Here is an 18,112-nt window from a genome sequence, read left to right as displayed (position 1 = left end):
CCCCCATGGAATTTAATTGGTCGCTCCAGGCCTTACCCAGAGCTCCACTTCCTTAAATACCACACTGGCCCAGGGGAGTTTATGGCAGGGAGGCCGCCTTCTTCCCCTTTGGGCAGTCCTCCAAGCTACGTCAGGCAAGGAGTGCAGCACCTGGCTGGGGTATAGGGTTTCCTTGTCCTTTAACCCCCTCTCTATTTTTACCTTATGAGTTACCTTCTGATTGTGTAGTACTTAGCTCAAGTATTTTATTCTTATGGTTCCTTAAAATTTAGTCTGGAGATTTGTTTTTTGTTATACCGTGTTTGGTATATTATTGTCATTTATTCGGCAACCCTTCTTACAGTGAGCATTGAGTGCAAATAAAAGAGAAGATCAGCAGGACAAATATAGATTATTCTTTATTCACTGAAATAGTTCATCCAGCTTACCTCCGCAGAACATATAAGTGCTTCATGTCTCCCTTAGTAAAACACAAATCGATACAAATAAAAATAGTGACCTTAAAATGAACAATGACAATAAAACCCTCCCATCAGTCACTCATACGGAAGTTTGCTCATCTTGTGCCTCACTTAAAAGCAACCCACACCTACAGGATAATGGATTCATCAGTTTCCCAAAATGTCCACTTCGGGCTACTCACGGGCAGACTGTAGCCACCATCCTCCCTGCAGTGCTTGCTCAACACTGAATTTGAGGCTACAAAAAGATTTTGTAATTCTTATTGCCCTTTACGTATTAAATGTATTTAAACAGCAGAGGAATGGTAGGGGCTAGTGTGGAAAAAGTACCCTTTCTTCTGTGTAACCTCTAGCATCAAGGTTATTCCCAAGGTTACACAATCTGCTCACAACTACACACCAGTGCCAAATAAACTTGCCTTTCTAATAAAGAAAAAAAACAAGTTTAGGTGCTCAGACATTTCCTTAGGCATCTATTATAATCACACCACTCCCTGCTATATTTAAAAATATGTAACATTACAGAGAAATATTAGGAAAACACATGGCTCAGTTTAGAGACAGAATTGAACTAGTGGCTAAATCCACTAAATGCAATAACAGGGGTTATGAAGGCTCAATATTAAACTTAGCAAAATTGCATCCAAGCAATAATGATATTGTGTAGCCTTTTGTAGTATATAGTGTGACAGCCAGGGCAGGGACTAGGGGTAGGCAGAAGAGGCATGTGACTAGAGCACAAAGTTAGGGGGGGGGGTAAAAAAGGCAGGTACTTCTTCTGTTTGCTTACCCAACAACAGGGACATTTATCAATTTGAGTATTTGATACTGGAAGTTCAAAAATTGTCCCTGCCAAGCCAAGGAAGGCATGAGGTACCAAGAGAAGCATCTGTTGGTAAGCAATCTGTGTGACCATCCATATTTTTATGATTAAAGTCCCTTGCTGCCTGGTATATTTATCACAGATTTCTACACTGAAATGCAAATTATAAACAAAGGAGCGCTCATGGGTGTAAAGGAATTAAACCAGCTGGACATATCAGCCTTTTTTTCTGCTTGCTGCAAATAGAACAGCATTTCTCATATATTTAAGTGTGCTAGCAAGACGGAATTGAATTTAGGGATCAAACTAATTGTAACCAGGTCAGGCTTGCTTCCTGCCTTTACCCAGTTCTACCAGAGTCCTACAGAAGCAATCTACAGAAGCCTTTACTCTGTTTATTCTTGGTCAGAGAGACACTTATCTGCTTAACCTTATCATTCCTGGCTGACATTCCTGTTACACAGTCCAAATTTTAGTGTTGGTACATCTCAGCTCGTTACTGACCTGCTGCTTCCCCAGTAAGTGTCCGCTCATAATAATATACTGTTAGTACTGTCTGGCATATTATACATGAAGTTGCCACTGTGTCACCCTGCTATGAGTTCTGGGGGTATTATACATGGTACTGCCACTGTGTCACCCTGCTATGAGTTCTGGGGGTATTATACATGGTACTGCCACTGTGTCACCCTGCTATGAGTTCTGGGGGTATTATACATGGTACTGCCACTGTGTCACCCTGCTATGAGTTCTGGGGGGTATTATTCATGGTACTGCCACGGTGTCACCCTATGAGTTCTGTAGGTATTATACATGGTACTGCCACCGTGTCACCCTATGAGTTCTGGGGGTATTATACATGGTATTGCCACTGTGTCACCCTGCTATGAGTTCTGGGGGGTATTATACATGGTATTGCCACTGTGTCACCCTGCTATGAGTTCTGGGGGGTATTATACATGGTATTACCACTGTGTCACCCTGCTATGAGTTCTGGGGGGTATTATTCATGGTACTGCCACTGTGTCACCCTGCAATAAGTTCTGGGGGGTATTATACATGGTATTGCCACTGTGTCACCCTGCTATGAGTTCTGGGGCGTATTATACATGGTACTGCCACTGTGTCACCCTGCTATGAGTTCTGTAGGTATTATACATGGTATTGCCACTGTGTCACCCTGCTATGAGTTCTGGGAGTATTATACATGGTATTGCCTCTGCGTTGATTTATATATTTACTGAGGATGTATCTATAAAACTGAAGTTGTTTATTGGGGGCGTGTCTGTCAAAATGGGCATGCCATTTTTATCTTTGTCCCCAGATTTTGCTCCAAAAATCTGGTCACCTTAGCTCAGTGATACAGCAGCCATTCATCAATTATATAGCTATCAGGCAGGTTAGAAAATCGATACAGGCAAGCAGCAGCCTGTTTATGTGGTCTTTTTCCAGTGGGTCTGCATAGGCCTAAATTATGATTTGATCCTTAGCCCAGGGGCCAAATGAGATGGTCAGCAAGGTTTGGCCCAGCATGGAGGTCATCATATTGGGCAAAAATGTTCCAAACTGCAGGTGCCAAAAGCTGCCCCAGACTGCGTGCTACGCGTGACAAAAGATGTCACAATTTGTGCCAATTTTCTGAATGTTGTAACTTGTTCCTCCTTAACTAAATCCAAATGGTGCACCTGCAGAATATATAATAAAGATATAAAAGGGATTAATAACCCTTCTATGCTCCGTATCATAGTCATATGCAACTGTGTTATTAACCCAACTGAAATCCTGAAGTTGCTGTTCAGTCAATCAGGAACCCTGAACAGCTGGTGGGAGAACAGAGTTGTCTGACAAGGTCTTAGGAGGTTATGTAAAAAAAGGCACTAAGTTTGCCTAGAAGTAACCCATAGCAACCAATCAGCAAGCAGAATTTACTGGTCACCTGTTTAAAAGCAAACATCTTATTGGTTGCTATGAGTTACTGCTCCTGGGCAAACTTATTGCCATTTATTACAAGTGGGGGTTAGTACACTGCCCAGGCCATGCTTACAGTACAGAAATACTTGGAGTACGTTAGAACATCAAATTATTTACCTCTTTATTAATATTTCAACTTGGAAAGTATTTACACTAATCCTTATAGTCACAGGCTACATTATCTGTATATTATTAAAAGACTTCCCCACCCCTTCAAAATTCTAGTTAAGACATCGCTGATTGGTCAGAACCTTTCCTGTTTGATATCCAAAAGGCAGAAGGTACTAGAATGAATAAACACACATCATCCTTTCATTTAGTTTCATTTTCCTTAGTTCTACCCAGAGAGTAGAATTCTGTGACACCCCGAGCACAGACTGGAAATAGCATGTATATCGCTTGGGTATGATACCTATCAGCTTTATTATTCTTTATTTGTGCTAAACCACCTCTTTCCCACCCCATCACTTATTCCGAAGCAGGTGGAACAATATTACCATTATTATCTCAAAATACCAGATTTTTACATGAATACAAGTAGGGCTCAGATTTACAAAAGCAGGTTTAATAAATAACTTTTCCCCCTACGAATCTAGGGGTGCGCTCAGAACCATTGTTGTTTCACCTAGAATTCTGCAGCTATCTCTGAACTAGCACTTCAAGCACCTCACAGCAATACCACTAGTCCAGCCACAGCCTAAAGCAGGGGTGGCCAATACATCGATCGCGGTCCACAAGTCGATCCCCCGTGAATTTCGGGCAGACTGCGTCAAAGCCTGGGGATACGGAAGTGCAGCGCGTTTAATGGAAATGCTTACGTAGGCGACGTGCGTCTTGAGGGAGGAGTCAAAAGTGGATCTCCCGGGGACAAAGTCTGGCCACCCCTGGCCTAAAGCCTTCAGTGGAAGAGCCCTGGCCTAAGCAGTCAGTTCATAATGTCACTAATATAATAGTTGGGCTCTTTTCCAAACAAAACTCGAGTTCAAACAATATCAGAGCAGCCACGTTGAAATGTTTGGTTCCATAAGATAAAAGGTTTCGGCTAAATATAGTTTTATGTGGCAGCAGCAGCCCTAGTCAGCCGCCATTACATACACACAAGTGCAAAATGCGACGAGGGCCGGTTCATAACTGGTGTCTGTTCCTGCAGTACTAACACTAGGAATCTGAGGGGCAATAAATAGCAACCTGCATTTGTTTTCCAAAGCACACAACACAGAAATGAACATCACTAAACACACACTGGAAATTCTCACACACGCACACTTTTTGAAATATTGTCCAACCTGCCATTTTGTATTAGCATTCGCATTCATCTGTGAAGAATGCAATGAGTTTATCAATGAATATATTCCCTGGAGGCTTTTTATTTTGTTAAAATATTATTCTTTTTGCTTAAACCTCATCTTCTAACCTGGATCTATATACCCTGCAACACCACAATATTATTTTTAGTGGCACTTTAATTTTTTAACACAAACGGTGGTTGGTTCCTTAAATGACCGTGCCTTTCACTGAATCAAGGCTCATTGTTAAAACAATTATGGCAATGAAATTAAAGGTAATGGAAGAACAGGAAATTCTATTTATTTCCAAAGAAATAAATAAGAGACCCCAAGTTGTGGCTCATGTGTTGGCATTAATAGAAGGTAGAGAAATCTCCCTGTTATTCCATCTAATCCGGACAGGCTCAGTGACTATTGCTTTTCTTTCTCTTGCCGATAGAATTTCAGCGTTGAACTCTACCAGACAGAAAGGTGTGTATAAAAGCACCACTGATCATCATAGGAGCCATGCTTCTTAACGGTCACAGAACAGGCACAATATAATGACATGAAATTCCCAAAGACTGACACAATCAGAACCTGAAGAACAGAAATGTAAGGAGGCTGGTATGAAAAGATCACAGGACAAGTCTGCCCCTTTGATACAAACATACAGTATGCTTATGAGAAAAAAAAGCAAAGGAGTGGCCCCAGAATAAGCAAGACTGTTATATGGAGAGACGATGAAATGCACAGTACAGGTTAAATAATCATATACAGAGTTCTGCAGACTTCCGGTAATGGGACTGGGGCCACATTAGTCTGACGTATGATTTGCAGCTCTGAAGTATCTGTTCAATGAGTGCTTGACATGAGTTTTAATTCACTGACCCTGATTACTCTACCACTGAGAAGATGAGAAATTGAAGGAGGTTGGTGACAAATGTCTCAAAGCTACATTAACATTTGCCCTTTCAGCCACATTTGCTCAACCCTCTCGGTTTTTTTGACAGGCTTTCACATATTCCATTTGACACAATGTGCTGAAAAATCAACAACCAGTCACAGGCATGGAAGATGTGACCCTTATAAACCAGGAATGCTTCACAGAGGAAAACTAGTGCAACGTTCTCTCTCTTTTTGCTTACTAACAAGCCTACGTAGATTTGGCTTTGATGCATCACGGCTGATGTAAGCTTCACAGGTCTGTTTTACTTAATCAGCTCTGGAATCTTTTGCATGTTCTATCCTTTGAATCACAAACAACAGCGAGACAAGAGATGCTGATGTCCAAAGATGCGAGGAAGAACAACATCTGCTGAGTTCGTACAGACAAGACAGATCCACAGGCTGGCTGATGACACGATCCATTAGACACCCCTTCAGTTCCTGAAGGTTTAGTGAAGATGGGGGTCATCAATGTAGAGTATGCAAACGCTGTTTTTCTTCTCTTGATAAAAGAAGGCAGTTCTGAAGATTTACATTTAAGTAAAAGAGAAATGAAGTATACCAGCACTTGTGGTTCCCTTTTTTCAATAGGTAAGTATTCAAGTACTGAACTGAATGCTAGGGCCTGTGAAACCTGCAAGAGACAGATAATTAGATCAATAAACAGAATATGTAAAAGTAAAGAAGAAATGTGTGCCTTTCTATAGTATATCAAATATTGTACTTATTTTCTATATCTATTATAAAGTTTACCAGCAGTAAGAGAACAGCACTGCCAGTGCACCTGCGACCACTACAGCTATATAATATTAGTATTTTCTATCTAAGCATCTGCACCATTAACCAAATGTTTTTCTGTAAAACAAAAATTATGACAGCTTTCAGGTACCTAAATGTTGATGCTAGAGAGAACTTACATTTATGGTTTACTCTTTGATCGACATTGTGTTCACTGGTAACACACAGTACAGCAAGATTAAAACCCAGGATATACAGGACTGTCATGCCATTGATATGGGTGATAATAAAGATGGCCATACGCAGGCAGATTTAAGCTGCTGATTCAGACCGATTCAGACTGATTCAGTAGTTTATCTGCCCATGTATGGGGTCCTCTGATGGTACTATCTGAACAATATCTGCCCGAAAAAAGACCAGATGTTAATTGGGCAAGCTTGATTTTCCCGCTGGATTGAGCACCTCAACAATTTATTGATGCAGTCCTCTCCCCGATGGCTCTAATTCCCTTCACTGTAATGTGATAATTTGGCCCTAGGGAAAACGATTAAATTAGAACGATAAGGCCCATTTTACGTTGGCATATCGGGGCATAGCTTATTTGGCTACCTCACCAAATAAGCAGATCTTATACTGTATGGCCAGTTTAACTTGTGTATCTTGCTCCAACTCCCCATTGTTTGGTCACCACTGAAAATAGACTCATTGTAACATAAACATTAAGACTGTGAGACAATAAAACACAAGAAGATGACTTTTACTTACCTTGTTAAATGCCTACTTAATTCATGGACTTCCATTTCTGTACTTTTGAACTCATTAAGTTCTTTACGAATAGCTGCCTGTTATAAATATAAACAGTAGACAATTGTGTAAGTGGTATTGTTTCAATATGTCTCCACACATGGGGGAGTGTTAACATTGGAGCCAAATATCACTGGTGATGTTGGTCATAGCAACCAATCAGCAATTAGATTTGGACAGTAACCTACAAGTTAGAAAAAAAAGCAAAGTTCTGATTGATTGCTATGGCCAACATGTCAATAAATACACCCCATAATGCGTTCAAATGTGGAAATTAAGGAATTGTAAGCAGTAAAATTTTTATCCTCCCCATTCTATTTGCCTTCAAATAGCAGAATAGTAAATGCAACTTGCCAGTTTAGTAAATTTACACTTAACTAATTTGCAGTAATTATTTTTGGCAAACATATTGTGGTCTCTTTTATTATATCATTGTTTTTTGTTAACCAAATGAAAAGCTCAGTAAATGCTGAATAATGAGTAAAAAGAGGCACAAACTTTGTCAGCGGCTGTTAGTCGAGTCCATGGTTTGTCTGCTCTTCTATCGTAGTCCTGTGCATCTGCCACCTCCACATAATCGCTGAAACGTATAAGGATTTTTTTCTCTCGTAGTTCTTCCACTGTGGGCCTTTGACTAAGCTGCAAAAATACATATTAATAATTATTATTTACCTTTCCTGGGTCTAGTACAATGGAATGCATATGATAGAGACCTTTGGTCTCAGGAAAGATGATCAGACGCAGGGCCGGATTTCCAAATTGGCCGCCCCGAGGCCGCCCCCGGTCGCACGCATCCCCCCCCCCCGAGTGGGCATGCGCGATACAGGGGGAGAGGGGTTTGCGTGCGCAAACGGGGGGCGCCTTGTGCGCGCATGCGCAGTGGGCCAAACTTGGATACGGAGCAGTGGGGAGAAGTCCCCCCATTGCTCCATATGGGTACAAAACTTTTTAGATTTTGGTGCGGCGGGGCGGCATGCCGCCCCCAGGTTTCTGCCGCCCTAGGCCCGGGCCTTTGTGGCCTCTCCACAAATCTGGGCCTGATCAGATGCTTGTGGTTTACCACCTTAAACTGTAGTCTTTGGGATGTGCACCTGAACCCCCACATTTCTACTAGTAGACTTTGACCTATTTGGCTTTAGCAATATATACTTTATTTTTCAATAAATCAGTCTTTAAAAATCCAATCTAAACTTGTTTGTTTCTTTTATTATTCATAAAGGAGAAGGAAAGGTAAACACTAAGTAAGCTTTATCAGAAAGGTCTATGTAAATACAGCCGTAAGCACTCACAGAAACGCTGCACTGAGTTCTCTGCTAAAAAAAACAGGATTTGTTGTCTCTTTGTTATCCTGTGCCAGAGACACGCAGCTCTCTCCTCTATCCTGCTCCCCCCTCCCTCAAGAACTCACTCCCCCCCCCCTTAGGAATGTGTGATCTAAGGCAATCAGCAGGAAGCTTCCTCATAGTCTTACAAACTGCGCATGTACACCGGTCTTGGTCTTGGTTCAGGAGCGAGGCATTATGGGAAATTTCTTTACAGAGCTCAGCGGTTTTTTTTCCTATGAGGCTTCTGATCATCTGAACTGGAGAAATATGACTTAAGGGCACTATTGAGAGAACTGAAGGTATGCCTGCAGCTTGAGATTAACTCTTTATTGGCCTTCCTTCTACACCTGCTATTATGTATAGGATTTATCTAACTGCTGTGATATTGGACTTTCTTACCAGTAGCCATGATGCCAGCTGCCACTGTGCTGCTTTTATGGGGATTATTAATATGCATTAATGCTATTTAGCACATTATTTACCTTGCGTGTCAGTCTTCTCTTAATCTCTCGCTTTTCTTCTTGTTCCTCTTGCTCATTTCGAGCTGAAAGTAATGTACAATATTAGCAAATCCAAACTTAGCCATTTATTTTAGTATTACATTCTGCAACTTGTGTGTGATAATTGCACATTTCTCTAATGCCAAAACACTGAAGCCTAATTGGAGTTTAGACTGCACACAACTCCTATTTCCTTTACCTATTAGCTACTTCTTCTGCCACTTGTCCACTAAGTAAGCCATTCTTTCATCTTTTCAATGAGCAGAAACTGTATGTTTTGAAAGCTGGCTCCTTCTTTTCTTTTGCAAGACTAAGTAACTGTCCACATACCTTCAATGCTTAGGCACAGCCTAGCTAATTACCTGAGGTTTACTACTCATGTGGGAAAAATGATAGGAATCTCTATGGGTTGCAGGAGAGGCCAAAGTGTCTTATACCAGAAGAATTTATAACAAAGGCACTGCATATGTTACATTTCCATATACCAATGCAAAAGTCTGGAATCAGTCTACTTTATGGCTTGCCAGCCCTTGAAACCCCAAAGAACTTCCTGAGGTGAGCATTATTCGAACTTGGTCTAAGTTTTTAAGGGTTTAAATGGAAGGACAAAGCTACCAAGCATAGCCAAGTGAGGGCTTCAGGATTCCAAACAACAAGCCAAGGTCAGGGCAGAAAGATTCTACAATTCCACACTTGATATGTCACAGCTTTCTTCCAGCCATGCAGGGTCACAGTGGCATAGGTCACCCATTATGGTTGTGCACCACAGCAGGGACAGCAAGGAACTGGGAAGCTGTAGGTAAGTACAGAGCCCCTAACAGTGCCTGCCTTAAAGTGATACTGACATGAAAAAACTAATTTTTAAAATATGAACCTACACAAAAAGTTACCTATATGTCATGGTGATAATTTTTTGCTGATAGGGCTGCTTTTGTAAGTAATTGTTACGTGAAATTCCTAAACCTGACTGTTTTGCTAACCTGGCTGTCCCTTCTCAGCCTGTTGGTTATAGCTTCTAATGCTAACGGCCTACTGCTGCACAAACATGGCTGCCCCCTCATAGAGGAACATGGGATCAGATAGGGAATGTAAAAGAATTTAACAAATACTTTTATAGCATCAATAAATAGCATACAAAGACATTGTTATGACAGATGTAAAAAAGGTTTCATTTTTGGTGTCAGTATCTCTTTAACATTTTCTTAAACTCCTCTTTCGGATCTAAGAAATATTTTAGGTATTTGAATAGATTATTTATAGACGTATACAGAAGCACAGCAATTCACTTATTAGTTTGTCTACTTCTAATGACCTGCTATTAAAATGTTCAAATGACTGTAAAAATGATAAAACCCAATACTTTTGAATGACTTTTTAAGTACAGATCATTGAAAGGGAACAGGGATTAATGTGCTGCACCTAGTGATGAAGGTGTGTTTACCATCAGTTATACTCTGATATCAATAATAATAATATAAATAGTGTTGCGCCAGTTAGGGAAGATTACTAATGAAGTCTGTCTTCAACAGCACCTACTGTCTTAAACAGATGTCTTGTGACAGTTGCAGTGCATTGCCTAAATGTTCAGCGTCAGTAAGCATGCATGCAAATCTGTTGGAGCATGGTGCTGCGGAAACAAAGCCTGTGGCCAGAACACTAAAGGATTTCTATGGATTCGGAAAGAGTATTCGGAATGAAGGTGAAATTGCCCTTTGAGCTGCAAATCTCAGTTCCCCTAAGAGACCTATTCAGCTTATTAGTTACAGTTGTATCTAAGTGCAGCTGTAGCTTGTTTAGTTTTCTAGGTTCTCTGCCAAAAGCTACTTTTTTAATTAAGCTGAGAAACATTGTATCTTTTTTAGCATTCAGTGCAGGAGATCAAAGGGAAATGAGGGACTTTTCCGTAAGAATCCGGGATTGCGGGCTGAGCAATTAAAATCGGGACAGTTGGGAGCTATGTATCTCTGACCCTAGCATGGCTCATGTTTTCATGTAGGTTAACATTTTATAAGTTAAAAAGGAAGAGGCTTCATCCAACCCTACCCCAATTCCCGATCTCAATGGCTACTTAAGGTGACCATATACAGGGAAAAATGTATGCCTTATCGTAAACTAAAAGGATATTAGAAGTCACTGAGGAGTTCCATCCATGGCCCTATTAAGGCACGTGGTAGCTGGCTGGTACTCTATACATGGAACTCCAAGGTGACTTCTGATATCCACATATTTTTCAATAGGGGTAAAAATTTTTTTAAAATGCACGTCTTAGTCGTGTGAGACATGTGACAACAAATTACATCACTAGTTCTGATTATCCAGTGAATTATGTACCCCCTTATTGTAATATATAATATATATTACTGAGGAGCTCAATGACAATATAAAAGCACAAGGCTGAAGGCTGAGTGCTTTTATAAAGGTCATGGAACTCCAAGGTGACTTCTGATATCCTCATATATTCAACAGGGGACACATTATTTATTAAAACTTTTAGTGAATAATGCGACAGAAATTACATCAGTAAGCACTGATTATAACCAGTGACATCACTAAGCACCTTTTATAGCAATATAATTTACATTATTCTCATGGCTCTTGTGTATTAAAAAAATTTAATTTACATTATACTGATGGCTCAATGAAAATATATTTGCATGGTTGAACTGCTCTATGGAAGTAAAAAAAGCTAACTAAACCCTATGTGTAGTAGATCAGACAACCAGCGCAATTCACTATTATCTAATAAACACATTATAACAGAAATCAAATAAAGTTACTCACGTTTAAGGATATTTCTTTGTTCCAGCTCTTCTGCTGTTGGCCTTTGGCTTAACCGCCTACGAAAAAAGATTGCAAGCTTTTGGACCATGTTCCACAGTGAATATAACTAAATAGTTATAAGAGTTGCACCATCTATGGTAATATAACCTTTCTGTATTTCTCTGCAGTTCTTACAGCCAGGCAAACATGAATCCAGGTTTTCACAAATGTAAAAAATATATAAAACCCATCCTTACTAAACAAAATAAAATGTAGTGCATACATGTAATGTTCCTTGCACCATTTCCTCTGCTTGTAATGCATTTCCTGATTTTCACAAGTTCCACGCATAGAGATAAATAGTGAAGTTCCTTACAGCATAAACCGTCTCAATATGTGGAAATCTACACAGCCACATAAAGTGTAAAGGTTATCTACTTTAATAATTCAGCTAAGTAGTTTTATCATAAGGCTTCCAGAAGAAAGAAAGCAGAATGTTAGGTGTCAAATGTAATATGTAACTAAGTTCTTTATGACACTGGTACTTCACCATCTATTAGGGGCTTGGGGCTGCAGTAAATAAAACAAATAATTAAAACATTTGTTGACTGTACAGTGTCTGGCTTGTCATATGGGCAAGACAATATTAAACACATTTCGTGTGTTAGTATTCAGATGGTACATGATTTTTTTTTATTATTTGTAGATTGTAAACTCTTTTGGGCAGGGCCCTCTTCACGTCTTGTATCGGTTATTGGTTGCTTTATATGTTACTCTGTACGTCCAATGTATGAAACCCACTTATTGTATAGCACTGCAGAATATGTTGGCACTTTATCAATATATGTTAATAATAATGATAATTATCTATGACTGTAATAACCAGTCTTCCAATAATTTATTTTGCTTCTGTACAGAGCTGTTTACATAGGTGGGGCTATATAAATACAATATACTTGAGACTGTGTTTTGAAGTCTAACTTTAGTTCCCATATGAGGTTAGCAGTTCTCATAGATAGGATTAATACTATTGATAATAGGGTGGGAGAAATACCAACCTCATGTAGGAAATGGAGTTAGACTACAGAGCACAGTCTCAAGCATATTTTGTCTGGCTTGCATAGCCTCTGTACATGTAAGGAAAAGGAAAATTGTCTGCTGGGTAAAGATGTCACCTATCATTTTGACTTCTATTTTTCATCAGTCTAGTGGCACAGTAGTTCATTCTGGGGACTAAGCAACAGGCAGACAGTTTGATACTTGTGCTTAGCACATGGCACTTCACAATATTAGTATTTACTATCTGGTGAGAAACTTATCAGTAAACCCCTCTCATTTCTGCTCTGCTACCCCAGCATATTATAATATATAAGTAGCTAGAGAAAAATGTTCTGCACTTGCAGGTCTTAAATTAATTTTAGAGTTGTTTATTCAAAATAACATCTAACATTTCAGCTGCCTCCGCAGCAAAAAGTCTTTGAGAAAGGCTGCAGAGGCAGCCGAAACGTTCGATGTTGTTTTGAATAAACACCTCTAAAATTCATTTAAGACCTGTGAGTGCGGAACATTTTTCTCTAGGTATTTTCTTCACACTTTTGGAACTGCACCCAGGCTCCCTTGGACCTACTGATACGTGAGTGCCTGTCAACAAGCAATAATATATATGTAAATATGATGAAAAGAAGGTCAAATAAGCTCTGTTTATACAGGTATGGGACCTGTTATCCAGAATGCTTGGGACCCGGGGTTTTCAAAATAAGGGATCTTTCCATAATTTGGATCTCCATAACTTAAGTCTGTTAAAAATCATTTAAATAAACCCAATAGTATTGTTTTGCCTCCAATAAGCATTAATTATATCTTAGTTGGGATCAAGTACAAGGTACTGTTTTAATAATACAGAAAAAAAGGAAATACCTTTTAAAAATTAGAATTATTTGCTTATTTCAAAGAAGGTATGAAAAAAGCTGACACTTAAAGGGAGTCTATGGGAGATGGCCTTTCTGTAATTCGGAACTTTCTTGATAACAGGTTTCTGGATAAGGGATCCCATACTTTTACTGTAAAAATGTGTGAAAATGCAGGTACTGTTTAAAAAGTTATGAATTTTAAAAAAAGTATATAAATAAAAATGGTTAGTGAGATGTGTCCTATTCTGTATACCGATGTAGTGAATAAAGCAGAGAAGCATATAGTTCATAACCAGGCTGGGTGTCTCCATACGCTGGGCTGATTTGTGTGAGTGAGGCCATACAAACTGTATCCTGATTCATTTGCTATGCAGTAAGTAATGATACTAAATGCCCAGGATTCTACACACCAAAACTATAAAAACCAATATGTATAAGGATTAAGGTATTGTGGACCCAACATGCCAAAATATAATCAATGAGATTTTTAGAAGTGTATTTATCAAACGGTGAGTTCTAATATTTACCCATTGACAGGTATGCATCTAAAAATCCTATAGGAATAAATAGAATGTGGGTGAATTTGTATGTATTAAGCTCACATTTTGATAAATCTACCCCTTAATGTTATTAGCAAATATCAGATCCATATAGATATGAATTTATTTATCAACCAGAAAGGTTTATACTACTGGTACATTGGGTCAGGGAAGATTACTTTCTCTTCCAGCTTCACTGGCATCAGGGCAAGGTTTCCTATTATTTTCTATGATGCCAAAAATCATACATATGAACCTATGCTTGTTTGCTACAGATAATTTGAGTGTGACCCATATTGTGAAAGATTAGCATCATGCTGCATTCAGTATACCTTGTAAGCTTGGTCCCAATCTGTTGCCTTGTTTCCAGCCTCTCTTCATCCGTCTGCATGGGAAGGATATTCTTTTCTTCCAGTTCTCTCTTGGAGGGTCTGTTGCTTAACTTTATTGCCAATGAATCTTTTCGTAAGACCTTTAATGCCAGAGAATCTGTGCAAAGAGAGAAAAACAAAGCTGGTAAAATGAACTACCTTCAGACTAGGTAAGGAACATACTTGCATTAAATCAAAAACAAAAAATGCAAAAGAGACTAACTCAAAAATCAAAACTTATAATTAAAATAATTGTAGCAAACAAGTATGCCAGTGAAAAAATAATAATAAGTTCAAGTGGAGTTGTACCCAAAATTAGTATTGACCCGGGTGTACATAGGACCCCGGGTCTGTCACTTGTTTCAAGTTTTTCTGTAAAGAGGAAGAACGTCTAACGACTCATAAAACTCACCATTACCGATTGGTGGTCCGAGTGCCAGAAGCCCCGAACCCGTAGCTTGAAGGAGCAATAGCCATGCACAAAAATGAACAGCTTCAATCACGCACACGTGCACGAAAGACGTCTGGACAAGAATGAATAAAACTGTTTTAATTGACATCAGCTAATGGTTCTGGCGTGTGATTGAAGCTGTTCATTTTTGTACAAGGAACATACTTGCAACTTGTATGTTGATGGTAATAAAAGTTAGTGTTTCCAGTGCTTCTTTAACCAATCTGAGCAGTTGCATCTAATTTATACAACGGGCAACTGTTCCAGCAGCAGTTAGATTGGATACATTATCAACAAATTATCAACAAAGTATAAGCCTGAATCAGCACTTTCTTTTTTTAAAAAAAACAAAAAAACTAGCCTACTTGTGTATAGTGAGCTATCATCATCTTCATCATCATCTTCATCATCATCTTCATCGTCCTCTCTAGAGTAGAGGCACGAAGCGTCATCATAGCTTGTCTCATGAGGCACATTTTCCTTGTCATCTTCACATTCAATAACAACTGTTGGCACTTGTCTCATGTCGGAATAGCCGCTGAGTCCTGATTTGGTCATACTCTCCCCTCCGTGCAAACCAGAGCTAAACAAACGGATAAGAATTTACATTTTTTTCTTTGTTTTCTGAAGTACAGTAAGCCTCAAAATGGTCTTGTGCATGCATGTTCTTAACAAACTACAATAAACGGTGTTATAGTCCAGCAAGAACAGAATGATGTTTGATATCAAAAGTAGCTGTAATAACAATTGTGTTATGGTGGTACTACTTTCCACAGAGGATTGAAGTCTCACACATATCTCATATACCTTTAGAAGTCTATATTATTAGGAACCAGCTACCTATAATTTCCAATTCATCCGGCATCAACTACATCAAGCAGAACCCGCATCAAAAGTTTGTACTACCTGGAATTATAGCATTTCTGCACTGTAGCTAGGCTTATGTATGGTTTTTATTTATATGGCCTCAGCAGTTACCTTGTGATCTCCATTTGGCTTGCTATATAAAATTACATAATTAGGATTTGTAACATAAAGCATCTTATTCTTTCTAAACGATATATAAAATAAAAAACTTACATTTTTAGGGATTATATATGTTATGGAAAGTATTGTAAAATTTGCAAAAAAGGCAGCAAGACATTCTCTGTCCTTCACCCTACACATCAGCCAACATGCATGCCATTCACAACAGCCACATGCACATGCATGTGCACTATTGCAGATGGTAAAGACAGGGCTCCCCTGCACCTCCTTATGCCATGCCCTGCTCCTGGCACCAAATTAGCAGAGAAAAGTAAATAACCCCCTTATATTTTAGTCACTGCTAAAGATATAAAATATTTATACTCAATGAAATGGCATTTCCTTACTTAAATATTTTTTCCCTCAACACCCAAAGAGTATTTCTTAAGGATCTCAAAATGTCTGGCCTCTTGTATTTGCCCTAACGCTGTTACTGTATGAAAAATTCATGCAATTCAGCAAAATCTTTATTTCCACAAATAGTTGTGAGAAGAGCAGCAAGAAGAGAGATGTGTAATGGGTCAGCAGAGTTTGCCAGAGGCTTTGGAAAAGAAGTGCTGACATAAACCAATCATGTCTGATTCACCATTGCAACATACTGGCAATGGGACAAATGAATATAAGGCATACTGATTGCTCAGTAATTCAGAGCTCCATAGTTACCCTAATTCTCCTTTAGATCCTGCAGTGCTAAAAAGAAACACTCAAGACTGCAAAGCCTTTATACACATTTGTCTTTTCAGCTTTTAACCTTTTCAGTTATGCATGATAAAGATATGGAACAATTATATTTCAAATGCTTTTTGATGTATTTTTATTATAAAAGATATTAGGATGGAGTGCAGCATTGGAGCTGTTTCTAAAGATGCCGTCTAGTTTTTCCTGGATATGCTTTAGGAATGTGCCTGGAGCTGTGCAGAAGCTAATCTCATTGTAATGTTTTTGCATATGGCTGGGGCAAAGTAAAGAGCTAGCCAATGGCTCATTACTCATACTATATAAGAATGAAATAGGTAGTGAGTTTAACTAGAGAGATGGTTTGGGTCTTCTGATGTATTCATGTATAAACTAGAGTGCATTCATACATTCATATGTATGGACTAGAGCTACTATGTCATTGTTTACCTTTCCAACCTCTGCATTGTCATGGCGAGTGTCTTATTCAGCTCTTCAATCACTCGGCACCCAGGAGGAATGGATGGGTGAATGGGTATGGAGCTGGATCCTGTAGACAAATGCTGGCTACCATACTGCAACTGATGTTGATGAGCTGCTAACTGGGATGGTAGCACAGTATGATGATGCTGGGAGCTCTTCTGGCTGGAATATGGACCATGTGGAAAGTCTGTCCCTCCTAATGGCACGCAAATCATGACTTTCTTTGGAGGTAGTGGAGGAGACATTTTCCCTGGCATACAAGGCAGTTTCACAGGTGCACCGGAGTCTGGGGGAAACACAGCACTTTGATTAATGTCTTAGTTAGGGGTCACCTTAGCATCATAACAGAGAATCAAAAAAGACAGATGTAAAAGCCATTGGACTAAGAGCCAGAAGCATTTCCTGTCCAAACCTGACACAGGTTAAATGCAACTTTGTGATTCAGTTGTGGTTGGTTACACTCCAGAATTATAGGATCTTACACCTATCTACAAACTGCAGCCATTTTTAATTCACAGTTTTGTGTGCTTTTTCACTCAAAGTATATGGGTTTCAATGCCTTTACCAACTCCCTTATTTTACTTCGAAAGAAACCTAGAATGACAATTTGTTCTCTTGTTTTATATAACAGCACTGAACAAAAAAGATTGGCACTTTTAGGTTTGAACAACATATCAGATATAGCTGCACATAGGCATATTGTTACATTCTAGTTTCCTATCTAGTAACTACTTGAAAAAAGACTCAAATGCAGTATGTAACATTTCCATGTGACAAGATAAAGTCTGAGCCACTTGTGTTTCTCATTTGATCTCATCAGACTTTACATTATAGCAGACAGGATAATACTGTATGTTGAAACATCCAACAAATTATGGTGCTGTAACATAAAGTTATACATTTTGTAGCGCAGACAACTCTCTAAGGCAATGACACACAGGGCTACTTGTTGTGGCTACAAAATATAAAATACTGATAATTGTCTCTACTGAAACACACATATTCAGTATTGCCTGTGGCAGGGTATTTTATGATGTTTTGTAGCCACCACAAATAGCTGCA

At 39.1% G+C, this 18,112-nt stretch overlaps 1 protein-coding gene across 1 annotated transcript in view; it reads right to left on the bottom strand.

The window, feature by feature from the left end:
• Positions 1 to 385: 385 nt before the first annotated feature.
• The window catches only part of phactr1 (phosphatase and actin regulator 1), a gene marked incomplete in the record, with an annotated part of 155,879 nt that continues 138,152 nt past the window's right edge, over positions 386 to 18,112 (bottom strand). Inside the window, 9 exon segments of the mRNA NM_001142167.1 lie at positions 386 to 1,819; positions 3,517 to 6,102; positions 6,972 to 7,048; positions 7,509 to 7,649; positions 8,818 to 8,879; positions 11,617 to 11,672; positions 14,377 to 14,533; positions 15,232 to 15,449; positions 17,018 to 17,336. Of these exon segments, the coding sequence (NP_001135639.1) occupies positions 6,087 to 6,102; positions 6,972 to 7,048; positions 7,509 to 7,649; positions 8,818 to 8,879; positions 11,617 to 11,672; positions 14,377 to 14,533; positions 15,232 to 15,449; positions 17,018 to 17,336 (1,046 nt within the window).

Source organism: Xenopus tropicalis, chromosome 6 (assembly GCF_000004195.4).
Source record: "Xenopus tropicalis strain Nigerian chromosome 6, UCB_Xtro_10.0, whole genome shotgun sequence".
Classification (NCBI taxonomy): Eukaryota; Metazoa; Chordata; class Amphibia; order Anura; family Pipidae; genus Xenopus; species Xenopus tropicalis.
Note: the sequence above shows the minus strand (reverse complement) of the source record. Positions and strands in the feature narration are given on the sequence as shown.